At 40.0% G+C, this 22,425-nt stretch overlaps 1 protein-coding gene across 1 annotated transcript in view; it reads right to left on the minus strand.

Moving 5' to 3' along the window:
* Positions 1-1,272: 1,272 nt before the first annotated feature.
* The window catches only part of LOC145441509 (NACHT, LRR and PYD domains-containing protein 13-like), a 43,769-nt gene continuing 22,616 nt past the window's right edge, over positions 1,273-22,425 (minus strand). Inside the window, exons 4-5 of the mRNA XM_080319394.1 lie at positions 7,841-8,154; positions 1,273-1,724 (exon numbers count right to left, since the gene is read on the minus strand). Coding sequence (XP_080175520.1) covers positions 1,602-1,724; positions 7,841-8,154 — 437 coding nt within the window. The 3' untranslated portion in view covers positions 1,273-1,601. The remainder of the gene's footprint in view (positions 1,725-7,840; positions 8,155-22,425) is intronic.

Genomic DNA, 22,425 nt, shown 5'->3' on the forward strand with positions numbered 1-22,425 from the left:
CATCAGTAAGGACCATTTTAATCATAAGGAAGGACTCGTTATTATTAAGTTGAATCATCTCAATATCCAACCTTGATGCAGAAGTGACCTTCAGCCGCGCCACTTATCATGATGACATCATCTTCATTTTTCAATTCAACACTCCATATTCCTACACTCAGCTTGACAACCTATGAAATTTAAGATCGTGCATTGCATCGAGCATCGGCCAAGTATCGTGACGTCATATCACACATACAGTGACGATCGACGCATCACGTATCATCGCGAGTTATACGTTATCGACACTGATTTTAATGAAGGCAGAGCTTTAACTAAGGAGTTACTACATGGACATCATTTTGACAACTATATATATATATATATATATATATAAAACCAGAAATTCAGACGAAATATTTTTAAACCGAGGATAGCGGGATGATTTTGAGTTTATCTTTCAGCTGTGCACTGTGCACTGCATGCCGCTCTTTGAAAGAAAATAGTAGATTGCCACTAATTAAATAGCATAAACGTACATCGCTACGCAATGCGAGAAGGAGCTGAAAGGCCACGACTGCGGACTTTCAAATCACCAGATGGAGAATAACTATGGATATATCATGCTTATTCATCGTACATGCGTGTCAGGAAGCCTGGTATTCCAACCAGGGGTCTGAAAATGGAATATACGAGAGCCCGACCGATTATTACTGTCGAAACAATATCCCACTTCAAAAGTATCAACGGTGTCAGCCATTGATTGAGGAACAAATAGGTGCAATTTTGTGGCGTCACCTCACAACATATCAGTAGGAGGTCAGAAAACAGTAATCTTTGACCGCCAGGCTGAGAATATTGATGAATTTCAGGATGCTTACATATCACAGGTGTTCAGTTGCAGCCTTTCTAGTTTAATTCATGTTCAAAGTATAACAATGGTTTCAAAGCCGTTCGGGGAAATGCTCTGAAACTTTGTAATGTGCTTAATAAGGTATTCCACTTCTTTCAAATATATGCTGAATGCATTGGGTTTATAGGTCAGAGTGTGAGATATCGGTTTTATTGGCATCAAGCCAGAAATCCAACTTCGGTCAGGCTCTAAAATGTACCACAGATTATTTGTTGCTTTCTTGGAGCACGAATGCCCTGCAGCGATAAAGTGCCCTAAGACTCATAAGTCTGTTGCAGACATCTCTGGCACTAACATAATTGCAGAAAGAGGAGTCAAATTGATACCGGAACTTTACCAGAAGCACAAAAGCGAAGATATATGAAGAATAAATTAATAGCAAAGAATAACCTTTGCATTGTAATTTTTTCTATTTTTGACCGATGTCGAAAATTGAAGTTAGATTGTACATGTCATTTTTTACGATTTGAACAAATAAATTTAATTTTCTTATTTTATATCGAAATGCTCAGTAATTCATGGTACAGGCATTTTTTTAAAATTCCTGAACCCACTTCACAGCTTCGGAATGAGAACATTGAATGAAGTATAGTGCTTTATCGCACGACTATAACGTGACAGATCACTAACGATTGTCACGTCACTAGTCCCTATACCAACATAAAATTATAGTTCGGCGCCCATATATGTTCGTTAGCACACAACTAAATCATAGAATCGAACTCACTTCCCACTCCAAATTTCCAGATAGCGATTCAATCCGACGATGTCCGAGAAGTGAACGTAGTGCTTCTATTGGGAAATTGTTGGTACCCAAATTCACTTCCTTAACCTTGAACGATGAATATATTTTATAATACGTTGAAGAGAACTGGCCGTGAAAAACACTATTTAAGCCAGAATGTATTTACGTTAAGGCCGGAGGATATTCAATACAACGTACATCACAAAGCCAATATTGATAGTTCGTGACATAAGCCAATTTGAAGGCAAATTTAATTTCCTTGGATACATATTGCACGAAGCAATATGATGTGAATTTATTGCCGGTATTTCAATATTTATATATAATTGAATAGTATATTATATTGAAATGAACCCGAATATTTTCGACTGACACTCGTCAGCAACTTGTCGAGAATTGGAAAAACATTGTAGCCCAGAGGTCTCAAACTCAAATGTGCTCGCGGGCAAATTTCCTATTTTTGAAGGCGCCGCGGGCCGCACCATAAATAATAGGGGAATTCAATGTATTTCAAAGTAATCCTTATTTCCGGGTTTCCAGCATAGGTCTACTCCTGATAACTAGGCTATATTGACATGTCCTTACGGAAGTCAAATGGAATCAGCGTTTCATTTTACCGTCGAATGTTGGAACAGATCAATAACAACTTGAACAAAATGGACCAGTACAATGAAAATAGAAATGTGCAATCGCCGAAGAATCCGTTCGTTACAGCTGTGAAGCGTAGGCTACGACTAGTTAATACTCGCCACATTAAATTGGCGACAATAACATCTATACAGATACCCAAGGTGACACGGGATGTAACCAACTATATCAAAGGGGCAACATAATGCCAATGTCGGTTGCCATAGGCTACCTTTAATATCTAAATATGCTATGCTATGCTACGCAACGCAAGCTACGGCCTTTTGATATTTTACTATTTCTCCTACCAGTATTATAGTTTGTTTATAGTGTCCTATATGGTGTGGACACAAACAAATCTCACGGGCCCACTGATGGCTTTAGGGGTGGGCGGTCGCCCGCCCCCTGGTGGAAGCCCCCCCCTATTTGGATGATGCGCTTTTTCAAGGATAATAACGAATAAACATGGAAATCCGTGTACCAAGCAAGAATATGATTCCGTACAGATGTGTCAATCATCATCAAATCTCTGTAGTTGTTAGACAAGTCCCGTATCCCGATAATCCACACGTCTGTGCATGCGGTGGAATTACTTAGTTTTGATGTAGTCTATCCTTGCACACGTGCAATAATAAATGTTGCAATAATAAATTTATTCTGTTCGTGGTCTTGGAACTCCCCAACAATTGCCTCCAATGTTGCATTGTAAGTGAGTTTGGTATTGTGACGCAGCCATGCTCAATCGCCTGCGTAACAATGGCCAATACGCTTGCATCTTGCAATGCTCCTCGCCTGCTCCCAGACGTCATTGTAGCATCACAATACCAAACTCACATACAATGCAACATTCGAGGCTGATTTTGGGGAGTTCCACGACCACGAACAGAATAGATTTATATTTTCGCAATCAGTACCGCGGTAGCTTTCGATTGATAACTGCTTCATAAAATTTAGGCTAATGCAGGACATGCCGGACAAAAATTACCGTCAAGTTGCCTTCGACCAAATGGAAAGTGTGACGTACACCAATTTCAAAAGCCGTGACATTTGCTTGTGTCCACACCATATAGGACACCATGGTTTGTTGCATGCGTGGTTGTACCAAGTCACGGCATTCCGAGTCACAAAAGTCCTTCTCTGATTGTAACGTTTGACGTGACGAGTTCGAGTACGAGTAATTTTACAGTGGGTCGTTCTCAAGTCCAAATCACAATTTTCAGTCACTAATCATCAACAGGTCATGTTTTACCATATCAAACAAGTAATGTCACGTAATAGTTGATCTTCCACTGAGTGGAAACTTATGTATTAGTTGAGTTTGAGTAGTTACAGACTTCTGGAATAGTTTTAGAGCGAATTTTAAGTTCACAGAAATTGGTAGTAAATATTGTCGAATACTTCAAAATCCCAAATGCCGTCGCGGGCCGCATACGGCCCGCGGGTTGCGTCTTTGAGACCTCTGTTGTAGCCCATGTCAACAGTCGTATGACAAAATATGACGTCACCAGCATGAAATTTCCAATTAGAGAGCGTTCAATGCACTATTCCCAGGTGGTACACGAACGCGTTCTGTTGACAGAGTTTCGACTGGTGTATTTTGAAAAATGTCGACTCCAAGGCACACAAATGGAAGAGCGAACGGCCCCTACCATTAACGCGAAATGTGTGCGAATAATCATCGAGACGGAAAATTTCGCGTTATTTTGTAGGGGCCGTTTCACATGAATCTGCAGTAAATTTCAAAATATTCTACATAAAATTTTGGCACGTCATAGTTACACTAGCTGCAATATTATTACACGACAGCTTTTACGTCATCATGCGTCCTCTGGCATGATGTCTATAACTCATTATTAAAACAAATTATTCCATGCACGAAAATTATTTTAATAAAAAAAAAATCGTTTCAAGCGTGAATAGTATAATAGAAAATTACATTTTCGCGATTTTTGTGGAATGCCTGTCCGCAAAGTGCCGTCAAATAAGACTTACTTTGATATTATGAATTGAATACACGCATAATTGATGTTCCTGCCTGCGGCTTCATCAGAAATTAGGATATCGGCCCTCAAGCACATTTTAGTTTGAGACCCCTGCTTTAGCGCCTACTAGCGGGCTACACTATGAGTAACGAACACGACGCCTGTCAACATGATGTCAAACTCTCAAAGCTTTGGCCTTACTTACTCGGGGCATATTTTCGAAGCTGATTACGTTCAACATCTTGACGATCCTGATAACAAAGGCGGACGAGCCCCAGGTTTAGGACCAATATGTTCTACTGAACCATTAAAACCGCTTCAACGGATTTCAGGAATACACTGTTATCTTATAATTGCGATTACAATTTGACTTCAGTAAATGATGATAATTTTATTTGCTTTTAATTGCAATTTTGCGAGATAGGTGACCCCATATTAAAATGAATACATATTATACTGAATCACGCACAGCGCAAAGAAAATATTTCTGTAGCATAAATCTACTGATATTGTTTTTTGATTAGGGAAATATTTCGAGCCCATTCCAAGACTTCAAAATTCCGGACATTTAAGCATTGTCTAGTAAGAATTTCGTCCCCGACGCAACTTGAGCAGTGCAATTCCCAACATGACTGGGAAAATCCACACGTCTGGCAATCCTAATGTGTACCGCATTCCACAATCCCTGTGATATACGTTCAACGATTCGGAAACATTCGTCATATTCAAAATTACTTGAAAAGTTTGGATCATCGTCCGTGTGCGAATTTTTCGACATAAGTAACGTTGTTGTGATGACATGTAACAATGCCTTCGGAAAATCCCAACACAGCACTGCGATTATTTAAATCCGGGGTGTCAAACATGGCCCACGGGCCGCACCCGGTTCGCCAGAAAAAGTCATTCTTCCTGCGAAGCAATTCTGAATGAATCGGAAAAATGCTTGTAATATTGAGTACATTTATGACATAATGTTTAAATTTTTGATAAGAAATTGGCTATTTCCAATAAATATTCCCCTACGAGTGTCACCCGACAGTATTCGGGTTCATTTCAATAAGATTTTTCTATTCAAATAAATATTCCCTCAAGAAAACAATTGTTGAGTTATATCCATAGGCCACATTAGAAACACTAATTCCAATGGTTTACATAAAATTCGATCAACAAAATAGTCCTTTGCAGAGTCGAAAGCGCAATGCGAAACCGTTATATAGCCCACCGGTCACATGGACGATAAAATAGTGACAAAAATATGATTCTAGTTTCTGTTTTCGCACCGCTGTGTCCGTTTTGGCCCAAAAGTACCCTGACCTCCGCAGAAACCAAAAATGGTACTTAATATTGATGAAGCAAATTACAACGTCCGCGTATATAGTTGAATCTATTTTATTGCTCACAGCGTATAGTCAGTGCTAACTTCAAAATACGACTAAAAATACCCGCTCATACTGTCGTTAAAGCCACTGCTTTTAGCAGTTTATATATCTATTGAACTTATGTCGAGTCGATTGTTTGCGAATGAAGGTGTTACCAGATTAGAACTCATATTATCCGTAAAATTATGTAACATACTATTAAGTACACCGGCTTTATAATAAAGTATTACAGTGACGAAAAGGGAACGAATTCTAAGGAAAGTTTTCTGAATAATTTGACTGATCCTGCTCGCGAGCGATCAACAGGTTTGGATCCGGCCAGTGACGCAGTTTGAGTTTGACACCCCTGATATAAATCCTATCATCAGTTTAAAATGATTTATTTCAGACGCCAGCCCGTGACATAAAATATGTCCAAGGTCGAAAATGCGAAAACTGATATTCGATGCACGATGCGATTTTAGTTGACGAATAGGCTACTGCTTTTTTGTTAAGTCACTAGTAATTTATAACTGGAAGTCACGCTACTTGTAGTGAACGACCTTTAACTCGCATACTGATAACACGGTACGTTGACATGGCACTCACTCGAGCTAAACATCCGACAATGGTCTATACCAGTGGTTCTTAACCTTTTTCCTCCACCCACCCCTTTCAAACATTATCGTGCCCCAGCGCTCCCCACCTCATATTGTAAGGACTGTAATAAAGACAAGGAAAGATGGTGGCTGTGCCGCCACTTCGTCATCCCCCTAAAAACGATTGTCTCGCGCGCCCATAGCGTCATAAACCACACTTATAAGGGCTTCGCTCCCAACAACCCCGTCGCACGATATTGATGGTCAGCAAAATTCGAGTAGCCTAGTCGTGCTAGGCGCCAAAATTTTCTATAATGGATGAATGAATAGGTGGTAATTGCATATATATGTTGCTATGAACTTCTTATCCTCTTACCAGGGCTGTGGAGTCGGAAAATTTTACCACCGAATCCAACTCCGACTCCACACATTTTCAATGGACCGACTCCGACTCCCGAGTCATTAAACGTTCCGACTCTGAATCCGGCTCCGACTCCGACTCCTGAGTCTTTGAAAATACCGACTCCGACTCCAACAGTATTACCAATTTGCTTTGAAAAGTATACGTCAAAGTGACGGTTAAATGACTATCATATAACCATTAAACATGTGCAAACATACGATTAACGATGACATGTGAAATTGTTTCGTTGTGGCACAGCTTGAATTATTTACTATGCATGCCTCACATTATATCAGTTTCCATAACATAACCTCTCTAATAACCTAATATGTATGCATCATTCGAACACTGTACTGTGTATGATTAAAATGTAGATAAAACAATCGAAGTGTTGCTCTTCTGTATGAGTCAACAATGGTCATTCTCATTCGGGCTATTCAAAAAAACCTTTTTTTCCTGAATCTTGCTGGCTACATAATTAAATCGTTAGGTTGCCTTAAAAAACGACGCAAGCCAAATTTCAATTCATTCCAACCAATATTTGCGCTCTGAAAGATAACTTTATGATTGCCAGAAATCCTACAGTTCCTTACGCAAAACAATGCCAGATTACAGCTTAGGTGAAGCGGAACGAAGTAGCAAATTCGGTCGTTGCCATTCCATGTTTACATTCTATAGTATCATCCTTTATGATGATTTCATTTTGTAGATTTCAAATACAAGTATATTTAGTCGTTTAATTCGTGCACAAAGCTTCAAAACTTATATAATGTAAAACGGGCTTTACTCTCAAAAGTGATATAAAATCCCTCCTTATTCGATTTTCACACGCTGTGCGCTGCGGGATATAATACCTAATTCGAGCCATATTGTTGAAAATAAACCTAGCAAGCGCGACAGCAGTGTTTTAACGGGAAATTGGCGATCTGAAAGTACGCGCAATTCGTTTTATATCGTCGCGTAGCGCAACCAAACATTCCAGGATTCGTCATGCTTTATCGGATATTACGTTGCTCTGAATACTCATTAAACGTGATTGAAGATATGTCCTACTACCACATCATCTAATGCGAAGCCATTTCTCTTCACCGCACCACATATTGCCTCCTGAGAGTTTTCGTCCCCTTCAACTTCGCCATCCCCCCTTGGGTGGGCACTGAAGGCAAGTTTAAGAACAACTCGTCTATACCTACCGAGCAACATATCGATCCAAGTGTTTTGTGCCTTAACTCACCTGTATTCTTTTTTCCAGGCACCCCGTAATTATCGACAAAAGCTCGTCGTTGATGTTGCAGTTGGACAAATCCAGGCACTTCAGACTTTCACTCCTAGCTGTAAGCGATCCGACAATGTGAGCCTCATCACGACTCAATGAGATGCCAGATGCATCGATATCGGAAATTCTTCTCATAAGATCGTCGTCTTCTGATTCATAGATTGCTGTATACAGTTCCATGCCAATGTATTTTTCTTCAAATCCAGTCACTTTCTCGAGTTGCAAATGAATCGATCGAGAAAGAAATCGTTGTCTAACCGACCGATATGAGACTGTCAGGCAAATAAATGCACCTCATTACATGTTATTACGAGTGAATAAAGAGAAAGCGTAGTGTGCAGAGAGGTACAGCCATGTGGATAGATTAACGGCATCATTGACTCGCATGTCTGTTTTTGGTTACTCAATGAATCCATGACGCCATGGCATTGCTGTAAAATATTTAGTTTTGCGGTATCGCTAAACTTTCCAATTGGGCGTAGCAGGTTTTTCGGCTAAGAGCGCAATTTAGTGTATGCCGACCAAGGATGTACTCAGGAAACAGGGTGCCGAGTCATACATCAATATCACTTTTATAGGTTTGACTCGAGTAAAGTCGAGCCATTTTCAATTCACCCCTGAGTCAAGTCCAAGTTCAAGTCAGCGAGCAGAGGATCGAGTCCTAGTCATGGTATCGCGACTCGAGTCCGAGCCCCAGTCATTGAGTTGACTGTTCAGTTCCGAGTTAATGCCATGTGAAATGCAATTTTGACAACTCTAATCGGTGATATCGAATGCTTCGCATTCATAATATACTAATTTCCCTAACTTTTAAATGTATCTGGTAGCATTTGCAAATACCAGTTCTGATAGATCAAATAATAATGGTGTGATACATATACAATTGGAGCGAGATAGCTTCGTGGTATAATCCGCGGCTGCAACACCAATTATTACAGGTTTTAGTCCGACCGAGGTCGACTTCAGAATCCCATACCTAAGTGCTGGACGTTTATCTAGGCTCTTAGACGCCAGTAGTATAGTAGATCAGTCGCTATTTGCCTGGGGTTCTTATGGGCCCTCTCGCACGGTGCCTCGAAACTCGTGTTGGCACGGTGACCCTTTTCAATCCCCTTCCGCCAGCACGTGCCATTGTGCCTTATGGAGTCTCTCACACGGTAGCCCTTTTCGGAAAGGGATATCTCGCACGGTGCCCCGAAACTCGTGTTGGCACGGTAACCCTTTTCGGTATAGGGATCTCCCGCACGGTGCCTCGAAACTCGTGTTGGCACGGTAACCCTTTTCGGTATAGGGATCTCTCACATGGTGCCTCGAAAACTGTTGGTGAGCCGTACTTTCGGGTATATGCCTCCACTCGGACAATATATCCGGGTAGATTCAGACTGTGTGCCGCCGCCAGACGGACTGGGGCATTTTTTTGCAACACAGATATCATATATGGGATGTCTTCTGTCACTCGGACATCATGTCTGGGGTATGTTCGGACTGTGTTGCCACCAGGACAAATATCTGGTGTAGATTCGGACTGTGATCTGTCACTCGGACATCATATCTGGGGTATATTCTGCCTATGTGGCAACCCAGACATCATGTCAGGTTATGTTTGGGCTATCTTGGCACTGGGACATGATGTCTGGGGTATGTTCGCTCCATCACTCCGCCATCATATCTGGGGTCTGCTCGGACCATGTTGCCAATCAGACATCATACCATGTTTTCATTGTGTTCTGCTCTTCGGACATCATATCTGGGGTTGATTCGGACTGCCATGTTGTCTGAATGGCAAGTGCAGTCCGAATCTATCTCAGAAATGATGCCCGGGTGGCACAGCACGGTCCTAACATACCAAACATGTGATGTCCTAGTGATGTAACATTGTGCAAACATATACCAGAGACATGATTTCCTTGTAGCAGTATAGTCCAAACATACCCCAGGCAGGTATAAATAGTATATACGATCGCTGGCACATCACCATTGGCTCTTATGGGCCCGCTCGACCAGTGCCGCGAAAACTCGTGTTGAACCGGTGACCCTTTTGACCCCCCTTGCGGTGGTGACTCGCCTTTTCAGAACCCCCTTCCGCTCGACCGGTGCCATGTGTTCTTATGCGTGCGGTCGTGAATCGCCCTTTCGGATATAGCCATCTCTCGACCGGTGACCCTTTTCGGTATATGCATCGCTCAACCGGTGCTAGTATAGCCATGTCTCGACCGGTAACCCTTTTCGGCATATGAATCGCTCAACCGGTTTCGCGGTGGTAATTCGTACTTTCGGGTATATGCATCTCTCGACCGGTGTTGAATATGTATCAAGTAAATAGTCATGTGAATGAATCTTTGTTAATGTGTATATCGTGAAAACTCGTGGTCGTCACTCGCCTTTTTTGCTATAGGCGGTGGCGGTGATTCGCCTGTCGTGTATTCTTACGGGGTCTGTGGTGACTCGCCATGTGTTCTTATGGGTGCGGCCGTGATTCGCCCTTTCAGGTATAGCTCGTGGCGGTGATTCGCCGTGAAAACTCGTGGTCGTGACTAGCCTTTTTTGCTATTGGCGGTGGCGGTGATTCGCCTGTCATGTATTCTCACGGGATCTCTGGTGATGTGCCATTGTTTCTTATGGGCGCGGTCGTGATTCGTACTTTCGAGTATAGGCATCTCTCGCGCGGTGTTGAATATGTACGAGTCACCAACAATAACCGCACGAACGGAAACGTGGCTTGTTGTGCAAGAGGATTTACGCAGTGCGTGCGACCTATATTTCGAATGACCTGCGCGCTGAATTGTTTCCCATGCAGCTGTGTGCTACTATCGATTATTACCCTAATCCATTCAGTGCGAAATAGTTTGCTAAATCTAGGAATCAGTCGCATGGTGTTACTTTAGTAATTAGTTTACCACAGAACCGGCGTAGACGGTGATTCGAATATCAGCGATAACCACGCTCACAAACTAACAGTTCGAAAAGGTGTGAAATAGTTTGCTAAATCTGTCACATGGTAATGTTTTGGTAATTAGTTTGTCCCAGAGCCGGCGTAGACGGCGATTCGAATACCAACAATAACCACGCTCACAAACTAACACTTCAAATAGGTGTGAAATATATAACAAACCCCACGATCACTCACAAGATAACACCTAAGACATAGCCATTTTTCGCGTCTTACCATTACTTACATCCCAATCGCTACAGTTTAATATGTCGATGGTTTTTACTATCAAGTAATAAGTAATGAATAACCGAACCGGCGCAGACTGTGATTCGAAAACCAACAATTTGTCACTTGCACGCGATAGCTATATGTTTTGACACTTCGCACCGTTTTCACATCTATAGAATCAATACCAACTATAATTCCACAAGAATCAAGAATCACAAGTATGTGCATTATACAGTTATTGTCTTTATTAAGTTGAAATCAAACTCTTAACAAAAACACCCATCTTATCACTCGTCAACTCTATCATGAAAATCCTCGAGTCCTTATCATCAAAAATGTTATACCGCGGCGTCGGAATCCATTCGTGGGATGTACTAAAGGTAAATCCAGATAATCCAAAATGAAATATTTTGACTTTGACATAGTCTTAATCGAAATATATTGACAAACATGACTACCAACTTTAATCCAGTCACATTTCAAGATCATACTTTGAAACAATCCTTGAAACTTACAACTCTATTCACGACTGAGTTTTCCGTTTACCAAATAAAGTTTCAGTAAATACTATCGCGATATTTTAATGTGTTACTACACACAATAGAATCAATCAATGAAATAGCACCTGTTGTAAATATTTCCAACTTGACAACCACTTGCGCATACCGCGATCGACTTGTGACGCGATGAGTTAAATAGGAATATTTCAATCTATTTGTCGAAACCTTGAACAAACTAGCAGGTTATTTTTTGTTGTTGTAATCGAGTGAACGGAAATAGTATTACGCCTCAACATTTTAACATCTTCCCATACACAAAAGAGTAAAATACAAAAAAGTCTTGTCAAGTCAATCCGTTTGTAACTTACCCAACCAAAGTAAAAAGTATCCTTATGAAAAGTAGACAAGACTACGCGAGTAATCACCACAATCCAAAATCCATAGCAAGTTCGGTTGTACTCATAGTCCACCAAATCGTATTTTTGTTCAACTTCAAAAGTCGTTACTATTCTGTAAGATAAAGTAATTACTACTCGGTATATTTTATGAACCAAAGTAAATACTACTCGGTGTGTGGTTTGAGATTAACATATTACATTTGAGTATACGAGATTTGAATGTCTGACCAACGTAGTTGAGAATTCATTTCTTACAATCGAACGCAGGCGTTATATTGAAAATTTCCACGATGTAAACATATGAATTGACACACTGAGTTTGACATATGAGATTCTGTAATAGTCGATCATGACTTGATTATTAAATTATGATATTATTAGACCGGGTTGTGTTGAAGGTTATTACGATACCAACAAACTTTTCAGAAACATTGTTATTAACATATCGATTTGTGAAACTAGATTAACATGTCTGAAATGTTTTGATTGGGAAGATTAACCCGTGTTCGTAAAAACCACGCAGCGTATTGTGGACATCAGGAAATATTTTACAAATGTAATTGTCTCCAGTAACCAAGACTAAAGATGAAACAACAATTTCCTTTGTTGAACAATAACCGGTACAATACTTTATCATCGTAATCTGCGGTGAGAATTGAAACACTTTCGCACATTACCCGGGTCAAGATATCACACTAGGTGAATTGACATACCGCCGCTTGATTAATACCTAATCCGTTCGCACCATTTCGCATACTTTGATCATTACAAAAGTAAATTGGAATATGTTTCCTAGATGCATTCAATTCAGTTAGAAATGTCTGGTGCACAACAATCGTAACATCATGGAAGTACTTGCTACACTGTTATTCACTTAACGTGTTTTGCATTGTTGTTCATTTGTAGTATTGATTGAAATTGTTTTTGAACCCCCAAATAATAATTCCGACATGAAACCAAGCCGCTGAAAGTCGTTACCATCACAACGAAACAATTTGTACGATGTTCGCCAAATGTATCCTATAGTTAGGTGTACTAGAATTATTTGTCTAACGCATACACCGACAATGCAATCGAAAATTTTTCCGTTGTCATTCGCTAAAGTAAATGTCATCACAATACTCTGTCACTAAAAGACGTTACTTGGACGTGCTTGAATTCTAGACATAGTTCTGATTTACCCAACACAAGACCCAACGACAACCCTAGTTTACAATCGTGAACACATATCCAAAATATCGCACACTCCGCTATTCCTAAAGTACAAACACCCGATACAAAATATTACTTGTTGTGTTGTTGCGGCATCATCTTCACAATATCACCCTCAATACAAACGATGTTTATGTGTAACATGCTATTGATTTGATTCACACTCACCTGACGGAAGAGGATTTACTCAATCTTTACATAACAATTATTGACCAACATCACATCACCGGATTGTATCTGTTTTGCTGGATACGAGTTATGTTAGTTTAACAGTAAACAAATTTCACCCTCTTGGATTTTGAACTCAATGCGTTAGCAGTCATTCAATATTTTGTTGTGTCAACTAGTTACTAGGTATGTTACCCCACAACTCTTACAAAAGTACGAAGGATATTAACATCGCACTAAGTAAATAACTTTACTCGATATTCTCGCATTACGAAACTAAAGAATGGTTGGTTAGACTCTACAAACTGTTTCGATATCTCACGACCTTCATTGTCTGAATGGGTGTTCATGTATCTTAATAATCAAATTGTTCAACACAGAACTAGTACTAACAGAAACATCAGAGTTGTTTACACAAAAGTTTGTATGTGTACAGTATGTGAATACCATGTGTAAGTCCAAAACAATTGCGGTATCCATCCGAGTTTAGTTAACACAAATTTATTACAACGGAGCCACGTAAACTTTCGCGAAAGAAAAGCATACTCATTTCTGGATGGTTCTATCAATGCCATAGCAATAGATCAGCTACTCCAACAAAAGAGTGCATATGTATTCTAGTGGCGGTCCCTAAATCATACACACGAAACTATCTACTTTTGCTAACGAAAAGTGCTGAGTCATCACATAATCGCTCTCACAATAAAACAGCTAGTAGATATTATCATTCAAAATATTCGTAACCCTTTACACACCAGTGACAAATCATACAACGAATATGTTTTGTGGGTCGAATTGTTGTTCAGTGTCAAGTCTACCTGTTGAAACTTACATTAAAACAACACAGTCACAATTCAATTAAAACCACGAATCTATTTTCATTTCGTCACAAACTGTCACATACAGAAAAATAAATTTTCTTTCCCCAACACATACTTGTAACCAATCGCTTTCATTAAACACACAACTTCATAAAAGTATTTACTTTCTACAACATAGACTGTCCGATGTAGTCAAGAAATATTTTTATTAATCAAAATCATCGATTTCTGTTCACAGTGTTAGTGTGTGCATGTCATACCTGTGGGCCCCGTATTAAAATGGACACGACACGACTGAATGTAAGGGGGGTAGAAGTCTATCGCATCGATTTACATGTGGTCTTCGCTACGGTTTCAAAAAACGAATCATCTATTTTGCATTGGTCGAGACCGAGCGAATCAGCCACATGTATTCGCGGTAATGATTTTGCTTGTCATATGCGAATGATAGGGTTGCTACTCCGACAAATCAAATCAACATACAACAATCTTCTGACGATCATAATAGCAATTTCATTCTTCACCCCTACGTAACTGTATACGCACGAAAAGTATATTGTACAACTCGGCAACCACGTTTAACAAGACCAATCACACTACGAGCGTTGAACACAAGATACCTACCCAAGTCAAAATATCACTCTGGTTTGGTCAACTGACGTTTACCTGTGTAAAATTATCATTTTCACTTGGAGGTCCACCGTTACCTAACTAAAATACCATTGTCCTTTGGAGATTTATCGTTTAGTCAGTGTAACAAACCCCTTTTCACCTGGAAATCTATTTTTGCTCTGGATAACACACCTTTTTCACTTGGAAATATATTTTTTTTCTGGGTAACAAACCTTTTTCACTTGGAAATATATTTTTTTCCCTGAGCAACAAACCATTTTCACTGAGCAACAAACCATTTTCACCTGGCGGGTCGTCGTTTACCTGAGTAAAAATATCATTTTCCTTTGGAGATCCGGCGTTTACCCGGTGTAACAATACATTTTCTCTTGGTCATCTAGCTTTTCCTAGAGTAACAAAACCATTTTCATTTTGAAATCTGACAAACACACCGGCCAATTTGGTATTTGCTGTATTGACGATAGTTTGAAATAGATTACAACGAACAGTGACGGAAATATACACGACTACCGGTTTCAGAGTATACCTCCATCAGTCGTATCACATCAATATCATCAGTTAACCACATACAATATGCTCTTGTACCCAGAAATGCATGTTTTGGAAAATTGGACAATAGGCTTCGAGAGTTCTGTGATGTCCGGGTTCGTGCTTTGGATTTTCCAGAGTCAAAATGTCTGAATAAAACACCTCCTTGACGATGGTTGGTATGTGGATAACGGTGTTCGGAAAACGGTTGGATTCATCTCACACATCGCGATAACAATTCCAGATCGAGTTTTCCTCCCACATGTTTACTATATTGTGTCTTTATTGGTCAATGTATGTCTCGACATTCAGTTTGAAATCGGAAACTCTAATAAAGTATGCAAACGGATCCGGATATCTACTCTGAATCGATAAACCAATGAACAATATTCAAAGTAAATATGTTACACCCTGTGTTTCCACGAAAAAATACCATCCAGACATACGTCGCGCTTGTTTGCCCACACCAGTATACGCGTAAATGGAGGTGTGTGACATTGCATGCAATGTGTTGGTATACAAACATCGATCCACAGACATTATCATAGCCGGTAGTTTTGATGCAGTAGTAATTACTTTATCTTACAGAATAGTAACGACTTTTGAAGTTGAACAAAAATACGATTTGGTGGACTATGAGTACAACCGAACTTGCTATGGATTTTGGATTGTGGTGATTACTCGCGTAGTCTTGTCTACTTTTCATAAGGATACTTTTTGTTTTGGTTGGGTAAGTTACAAACGGATTGACTTGACAAGGCTTTTTTGTATTTTACGCTTTTGTGTATGGGAAGATGTTAAAATGTTGAGGCGTAATACTATTTCCGTTTACTCGATTACAACAACAAAAAATAACCTGCTAGTTTGTTCAAGGTTTCGACAAATAGATTGAAATATTCCTATTGAACTCATCGCGTCACAAGTCGATCGCGGTATGCACAAGTGGTTGTCAAGTTAGAAATATTTACAACAGGTGCTATTCCATTGATTGATTCTATTGTGTGTAGTAACACATTAAAATATCGCGATAGTATTTACTGAAACTCTATTTGGTAAACGGAAAACTCAGTCGTGAATAGAGTTATAAGTTTCAAGGATTGTTTCAAAGTATGATCTTGAAATGTGACTGGATCAAAGTTGGTAGTCATGTTTGTCAATATATTTCGATTCAGACTATGTCAAAGTCAAAATATTTCATTATGGATTATCTGGATTTACCTTTAGTACATCCCACGAATGGATTCCGACGCCGCGCTATAACATTTTTGATGATAAGGACTCGAGGATTTTCATGATAGAGTTGACGAGTGATAAGATGGGTGTTTTTGTTAAGAGTTTGATTTAAAGTTAATAAAGACAATAACATTATAATGCACATACTTGTGATTCTTGATTCTTGTGGAATAATAGTTGGTATTGATTCTATAGATGTGAAAACGGTGCGAAGTGTCAAAACATATAGCGATCGCGTGCAAGTGACAAATTGTTGGTTTTCGAATCACAATCTGCGCCGGTTCGGTTATTCATTACTTATTACTTGATAGTAAAATCCATCGACATATTAAACTGTAGCGATTGGGATGTAAGTAATGGTAAGAAGCGAAAAATGGCTATGACTTAGGTGTTATCTTGTGAGTGATCGTGGGGTTTGTTTTATATTTCACACCTATTTGAAGTGTTAGTTTGTGAGCGTGGTTATTGTTGGTATTCGATTCGCCGTCTACGCCGGCTCTGGGACAAACTAATAACCAAAACATTACCATGTGACAGATTTAGCAAACTATTTCACACCTTTTCGAACTGTTAGTTTGTGAGCGTGGTTATTGCTGACATTCGAATCACCGTCTACGCTGGTTCTGTGGTAAACTAATTACTAAAGTAACACCATGCGACTGATTCCTAGATTTCGCAAACTATTTCGCACTGAATGGATTAGTGTAATATTCGATAGTAGCACACAGCTGCATGGGAAACAATTCAGCGCGCAGGTCATTCGAAATATAGGTCGCACGCACTGCGTAAATCCTCTTGCACAACAAGCCACGTTTCCGTTTGTGCGGTTATTGTTGGTGACTCGTCCATATTCAACACCGCGCGAGAGATGCCTATACTCGAAAGTACGAATCACGACCGCACCCATAAGAAACAATGGCACATCACCAGAGATCCCGTAAGAATACATGACAGGCGAATCACCGCCACCGCCTATAGCAAAAAAGGCAAGTCACGACCACGAGTTTTCACGGCGAATCACCGCCACGAGCTATACCTGAAAGGGCGAATCACGGCCGCACCCATAAGAACACATGGCGAGTCACCACAGAACCCGTACGAATACACGACAGACGAATCACCGCCACCGCCTATAGCAAAAAAGGCGAGTCACGACCACGAGTTTTCACGATATACACATTAACAAAGATTCATTCACATGACTATTTACTTGATACATATTCAACACCGGTCGAGAGATGCATATACCCGAAAATACGAATTACCACCGCGACACCGGTTGAGCGATTCATATACCGAAAAGGGTTACCGGTCGAGAGATGGCTATACTAGCACCGGTTGAGCGACGCATATACAGGAAAGGGTCACCGGTCGAGAGATGGCTACATCCGAAAGGGCGATTCGCGACCGCACGCATAAGAACACATGGCACCGGTCGAGCGGAAGGGGGTTCTGAAAAGGCGAGTCACCACCGCAAGGGAAGGGGGGGGGGTCAAAAGGGTCACCGGTTCAACACGAGTTTTCGCGGCACCGGTCGAGCGGGCCCATAAGAGCCAATGGCGATGTGCCAGCGATCGTATATACTACTGGCATACACGAGTGGCGGAACACAGTTAGAAATATGCCTACCCCAGACATGGTGTCTCAGTGCCAGAACAGTCCACACATAACCTGTGCTGGTGTCCGGCTCTCTATTACAGGCAGAATATACCCCAGTCATGATAGAGTGGCGGATCACAGTCCGAATCTACACCATATATGATGTCCGAATGGCGGACCACACAGCGAACACACCCAAGATATGATGTCCTAGTGGCAACAAAGCCCGAGCATATCCCAGACTGTCCGGTCGCTCGAATGCAATATCTGTTCACGAAGCGACGAGCAATCTCTATCTGCGTATGGGCACTCAACCGTTCATCACGCATTGCGCATCTATCCATCGGTTAGTCATCAATAAATCGACTCTCCGCGCTGGCACGTTATCTGGGCAAGATGATTTCACCTCGAGTCAACAGAATGACTACTGAAAAATCATGTGGCACCATCATGAATATATTCAATTAGGAATTAAACCCTCAAATTCTCACTCTCTACTACCATAGTTGCGAAAAATGGTCGCATCCTTTACATTCTGGGTTGATTTAAATTCAGAAGTTTCACCTGTCCGCCAAATATTTTTGGAAATTTTACCGGTCGTCGAGATGGAAAACGTTGAGAACCGCTGCTCTAGAGAGCCACCTTACTTCTGCATAAAGTAAAATATGTTGATGTTGCGCACCCGGGATATCACACAAAGCCGAAAAAGCCTTGAATGTAACGCTCGGCTACGTATATAACACTGGTAAGTATACACGACTTTTGCGCCAGGACTTCTTTGGTTCTATAACACATATTTGAGGGGCGCTGAATACGAATCTGACGTTATTTTTGCTCCATCACGTCACGTTTTTGAGATATATATGTGGAATATTTTTACTTTTTCGGGGAACTCAAGTATATTTTGACTACTTGCAGTACTTACTGAAGTGGTAATGTTTGACAAATACTTGAACATCTACCTGAACTGTAATCTGGATGAACTAATTACATTTGCAATCTGGTTTTTGTGAGGTAGAAAGTAGTTCAGGTATAATATTGCATCACTATCATGAGTTAAATTGTCAGAAGAAAAGTGTAAAATAGCCTCACGGTGCCTGAGTATATTATTTCGAAGATTATATCCATGTGTGGTGTCATTATAGTCATTTTGCGTTATATGCGGTGATACATCATGTGATTTCGTATGTAGCCAACCCCGACTAACCGTTAAAAGTATGCGACCACCCTCCCCCGATCAAATATGCTTAGATATTTACAGACTTTTAGTAATTCCCAGACCTTTCATTTCGTCTTCCACATGAAGTAGATTTGACATGTCTTAGAAATGACTACTTCTACTTGTAATTGAGTAGTAATGTAAGGCGTTACATGTGCTACTTGAGTTGCAACGCTGATCAATTCGACCGACTATAGTTCATAGCAAACTATTACGACAAATCAGAAACCATCAAAAATGTAAATCTTTTTTATTTGGAACTAGCTTTTAATCATGCAACACACTAACAAAAAGCCTCGAAATTAAGCGATGTTATTCTCTGGCTCTGTTCCAGCATGGAACACGTGGTATTTGTTGTAGTCCACAGTATCTCCCATGTCGAGCGAGATCGACTGTCCTAGAACCGATGCATATTTATTTCTATTGTGAAGTAACATGTACTTCAGGTTTCGTGTTGAGCTGTTAGTAAGCAGTCTCCATTCGACCGATTGTCTATAGCAGACAATGTAAAGAATCCCGTCATATAATGGCACCTCACCAATAGAAAAACAGTTCAGAAATAGCTTTCCTCGATTCCGAAAATATGACAATATATTGGAACTGGAAAAGAAGAATTAGCATGGTAAGTACAGGTGGAGATTGATGATGATAAATTATTTCAATTTAACATGATAAGCATTTTTTTCTTTGAAAAAACAGACATCCTTTTTTTTCAATGTTTCAAAACAAGCTTAAAGGGCCTCATATTCGGATTATGCACCAGAGTGAACAATCATCTTCTACATAATATACCAACAATAAAATGTTTATTTTTGCAAACTTTTACGTTTTACGAAAGAGCAGAGTCCTGTCACAAAATGCATTGACCGATTAAGTCTGCAGGACGGATGTAGAAAGACAGATAACGTATGGAACAATCTTTAAACGAAGTGTGGTATAAAAATATGATAGCTTCTACCGACTAAAAATAGTTGCACCCGCATATAAATTTATGGATCAAAAAGAGGTCCTGATCGAAAAATAAAGGGAGCCACTGGTTTCAAGTTCACCGAAAACTCAGTTATTCTGTTCTACAACACAGGTTTCATCATTATAGATGATCTCAACAACAATATTTTATCTGTTGCTGTTGTACGCTGACCGTAATGTCACTAACTAAAGCCGAAATTTGAATAATTTATGAAGATGACAAAAAGGCATAGTCAAAATTGAAGTGATAGAGAAATCGATTTCAGCAACCACAAAGTAGCCTAAATAAATAATTGAAATTTTTAGAACAAAGTCTTTTGGAAATTATTAAACCAGTGTAATTTTATTGGTCGAAAAGAGCTTCTGATTGAATGAAGATAGAGAATTACTGGATACAAGTTCACCGAAAACTCACTCATTCTGTATTACAACAACCCAGGTTTCCTGATAGATGATTTCAGTAACAATATTTGATCTGTTACTGTTGTATGCTTACCGTGATGTCACTAACGAAAGCCGGAATTTGATTAATTTATTACAATGAGAAAATTTCACACAGAAAAAATCGGACTTGATGGAGAAATTAGGAGCACAGAATTGGATTCAGCAACCTTAAATTAGCCTACATCACTCATTAAAATTTCGGCGCAAAATTTTTGTCGAAATTTGTAGACCAGTGTAATTTAAAATTCACACTGCGCCGTTCAGAACTTCGGTCAATTCAGGAGACATTTTTTGGCACATAAATTTTCCCGGTGAAAAATGCAATGTGTAACGAGCGGATCTGTGTTTGCCAGTTTTTTAATTTTCCTAGTTACACCCGAATAGCATTCCGTCATGTTAGGAGCACCGACACAACAAACACCGACGTATTTTCCCCAATGTAAACCTTGTTCTTGGACATAAGTATCGAGAGATCGAAATAATTCTGAACTGGTCGTTCGTCCAGGTAGTTGCAGGGAACAATGAAATTCGGCAATAATACTGCCTTCGTGATCATATCGAACAAAGCAAGCAAGTATCACACAATTACTCAAATCCGTGGATTCGTCAAGTTGTACAGCGAAATATTGCGAATTCTTTACTTGCTCAATAACTTGTTGTTCGACATCAACTACCATATTAACTATTCTTTTTTCAATTGGATCATTTGATAGTGGTATGGCTTTAAGTTTGTTAGCTAGTTCCAGACCCAAAATCTCTTTCACAGCTGCTTACAGGCAATGTTTTATCAAATCTTTTCCAATAGTAAAAGGCTTTTTCGCTTGGCTAACTAGGAGGGCAATTATACAAGATGATATGAGAAGATGTCATCTTTTGTAAATCAATTCTTTCATTTTCAACTTTGTACAGTAGGCTTTTAAAATAAGAAGCAGGCTTTTCAACGAGGTCGGCATGCAGTGAGTGAAAATGTCGAGTGAGCTTTGAAGGCTTCATTGCGTCGTTTGGAAGTATTTTGTTACAAACCAAGCACATGGAAAGTGATGTTTCTTGGAGCAATAGAAAATCCGTGCTCCAAGTACTTACTATCGCATTGCCTTGTGAAGTGGACTTTTCGCTTTTTGCTTGCTGGATAAGCCATATCGGCATTGCCTAACCGCTTCACGCTAGGTGGTAAATCTGAAGTGCACCCTTTTTCTGTGCTGGTAGACCCTTTAACTTCAATTTCACTGCTGGACTTCACTCGAAAGAAATTCTCAATACATTTGCGTTGTCAATTTGCACTAAATTGAACGGTCAAATTTCGTTTGATTTTGCATAAAGTCTTCTAAGCCTTCACATACAACTGGTCTTGGAAGTTCGACACTTACAGGTCAAACAGTTGTTCGTACACAACCATTCAAGTATGTACCAGCAGCAAGTGTTACGCCGGACGTAGGTAGGCCTACTGCGCATACCCAGACAAATTTTGGGTATGAGGTTACCCTGAATTCCGCTAGGCATGTAAACACCCCAACTAGCTGGTGACTGGAGTGAATTAGAAATAATATATTTATCTCGTTTCTATACTGCTGCTCAGGTGAGAAATTAGCACCAATACATTGATCGATCGAACGGAAGTACTAATAAAAATGCGAAACGCTATGTGAAACGACCAAAACG

The sequence above is a fragment of the Botryllus schlosseri genome, chromosome 1 (genome assembly GCF_051294905.1).
Source record: "Botryllus schlosseri isolate E-star chromosome 1, Bs_hap1, whole genome shotgun sequence".
NCBI classification, from domain to species: domain Eukaryota; kingdom Metazoa; phylum Chordata; class Ascidiacea; order Stolidobranchia; family Styelidae; genus Botryllus; species Botryllus schlosseri.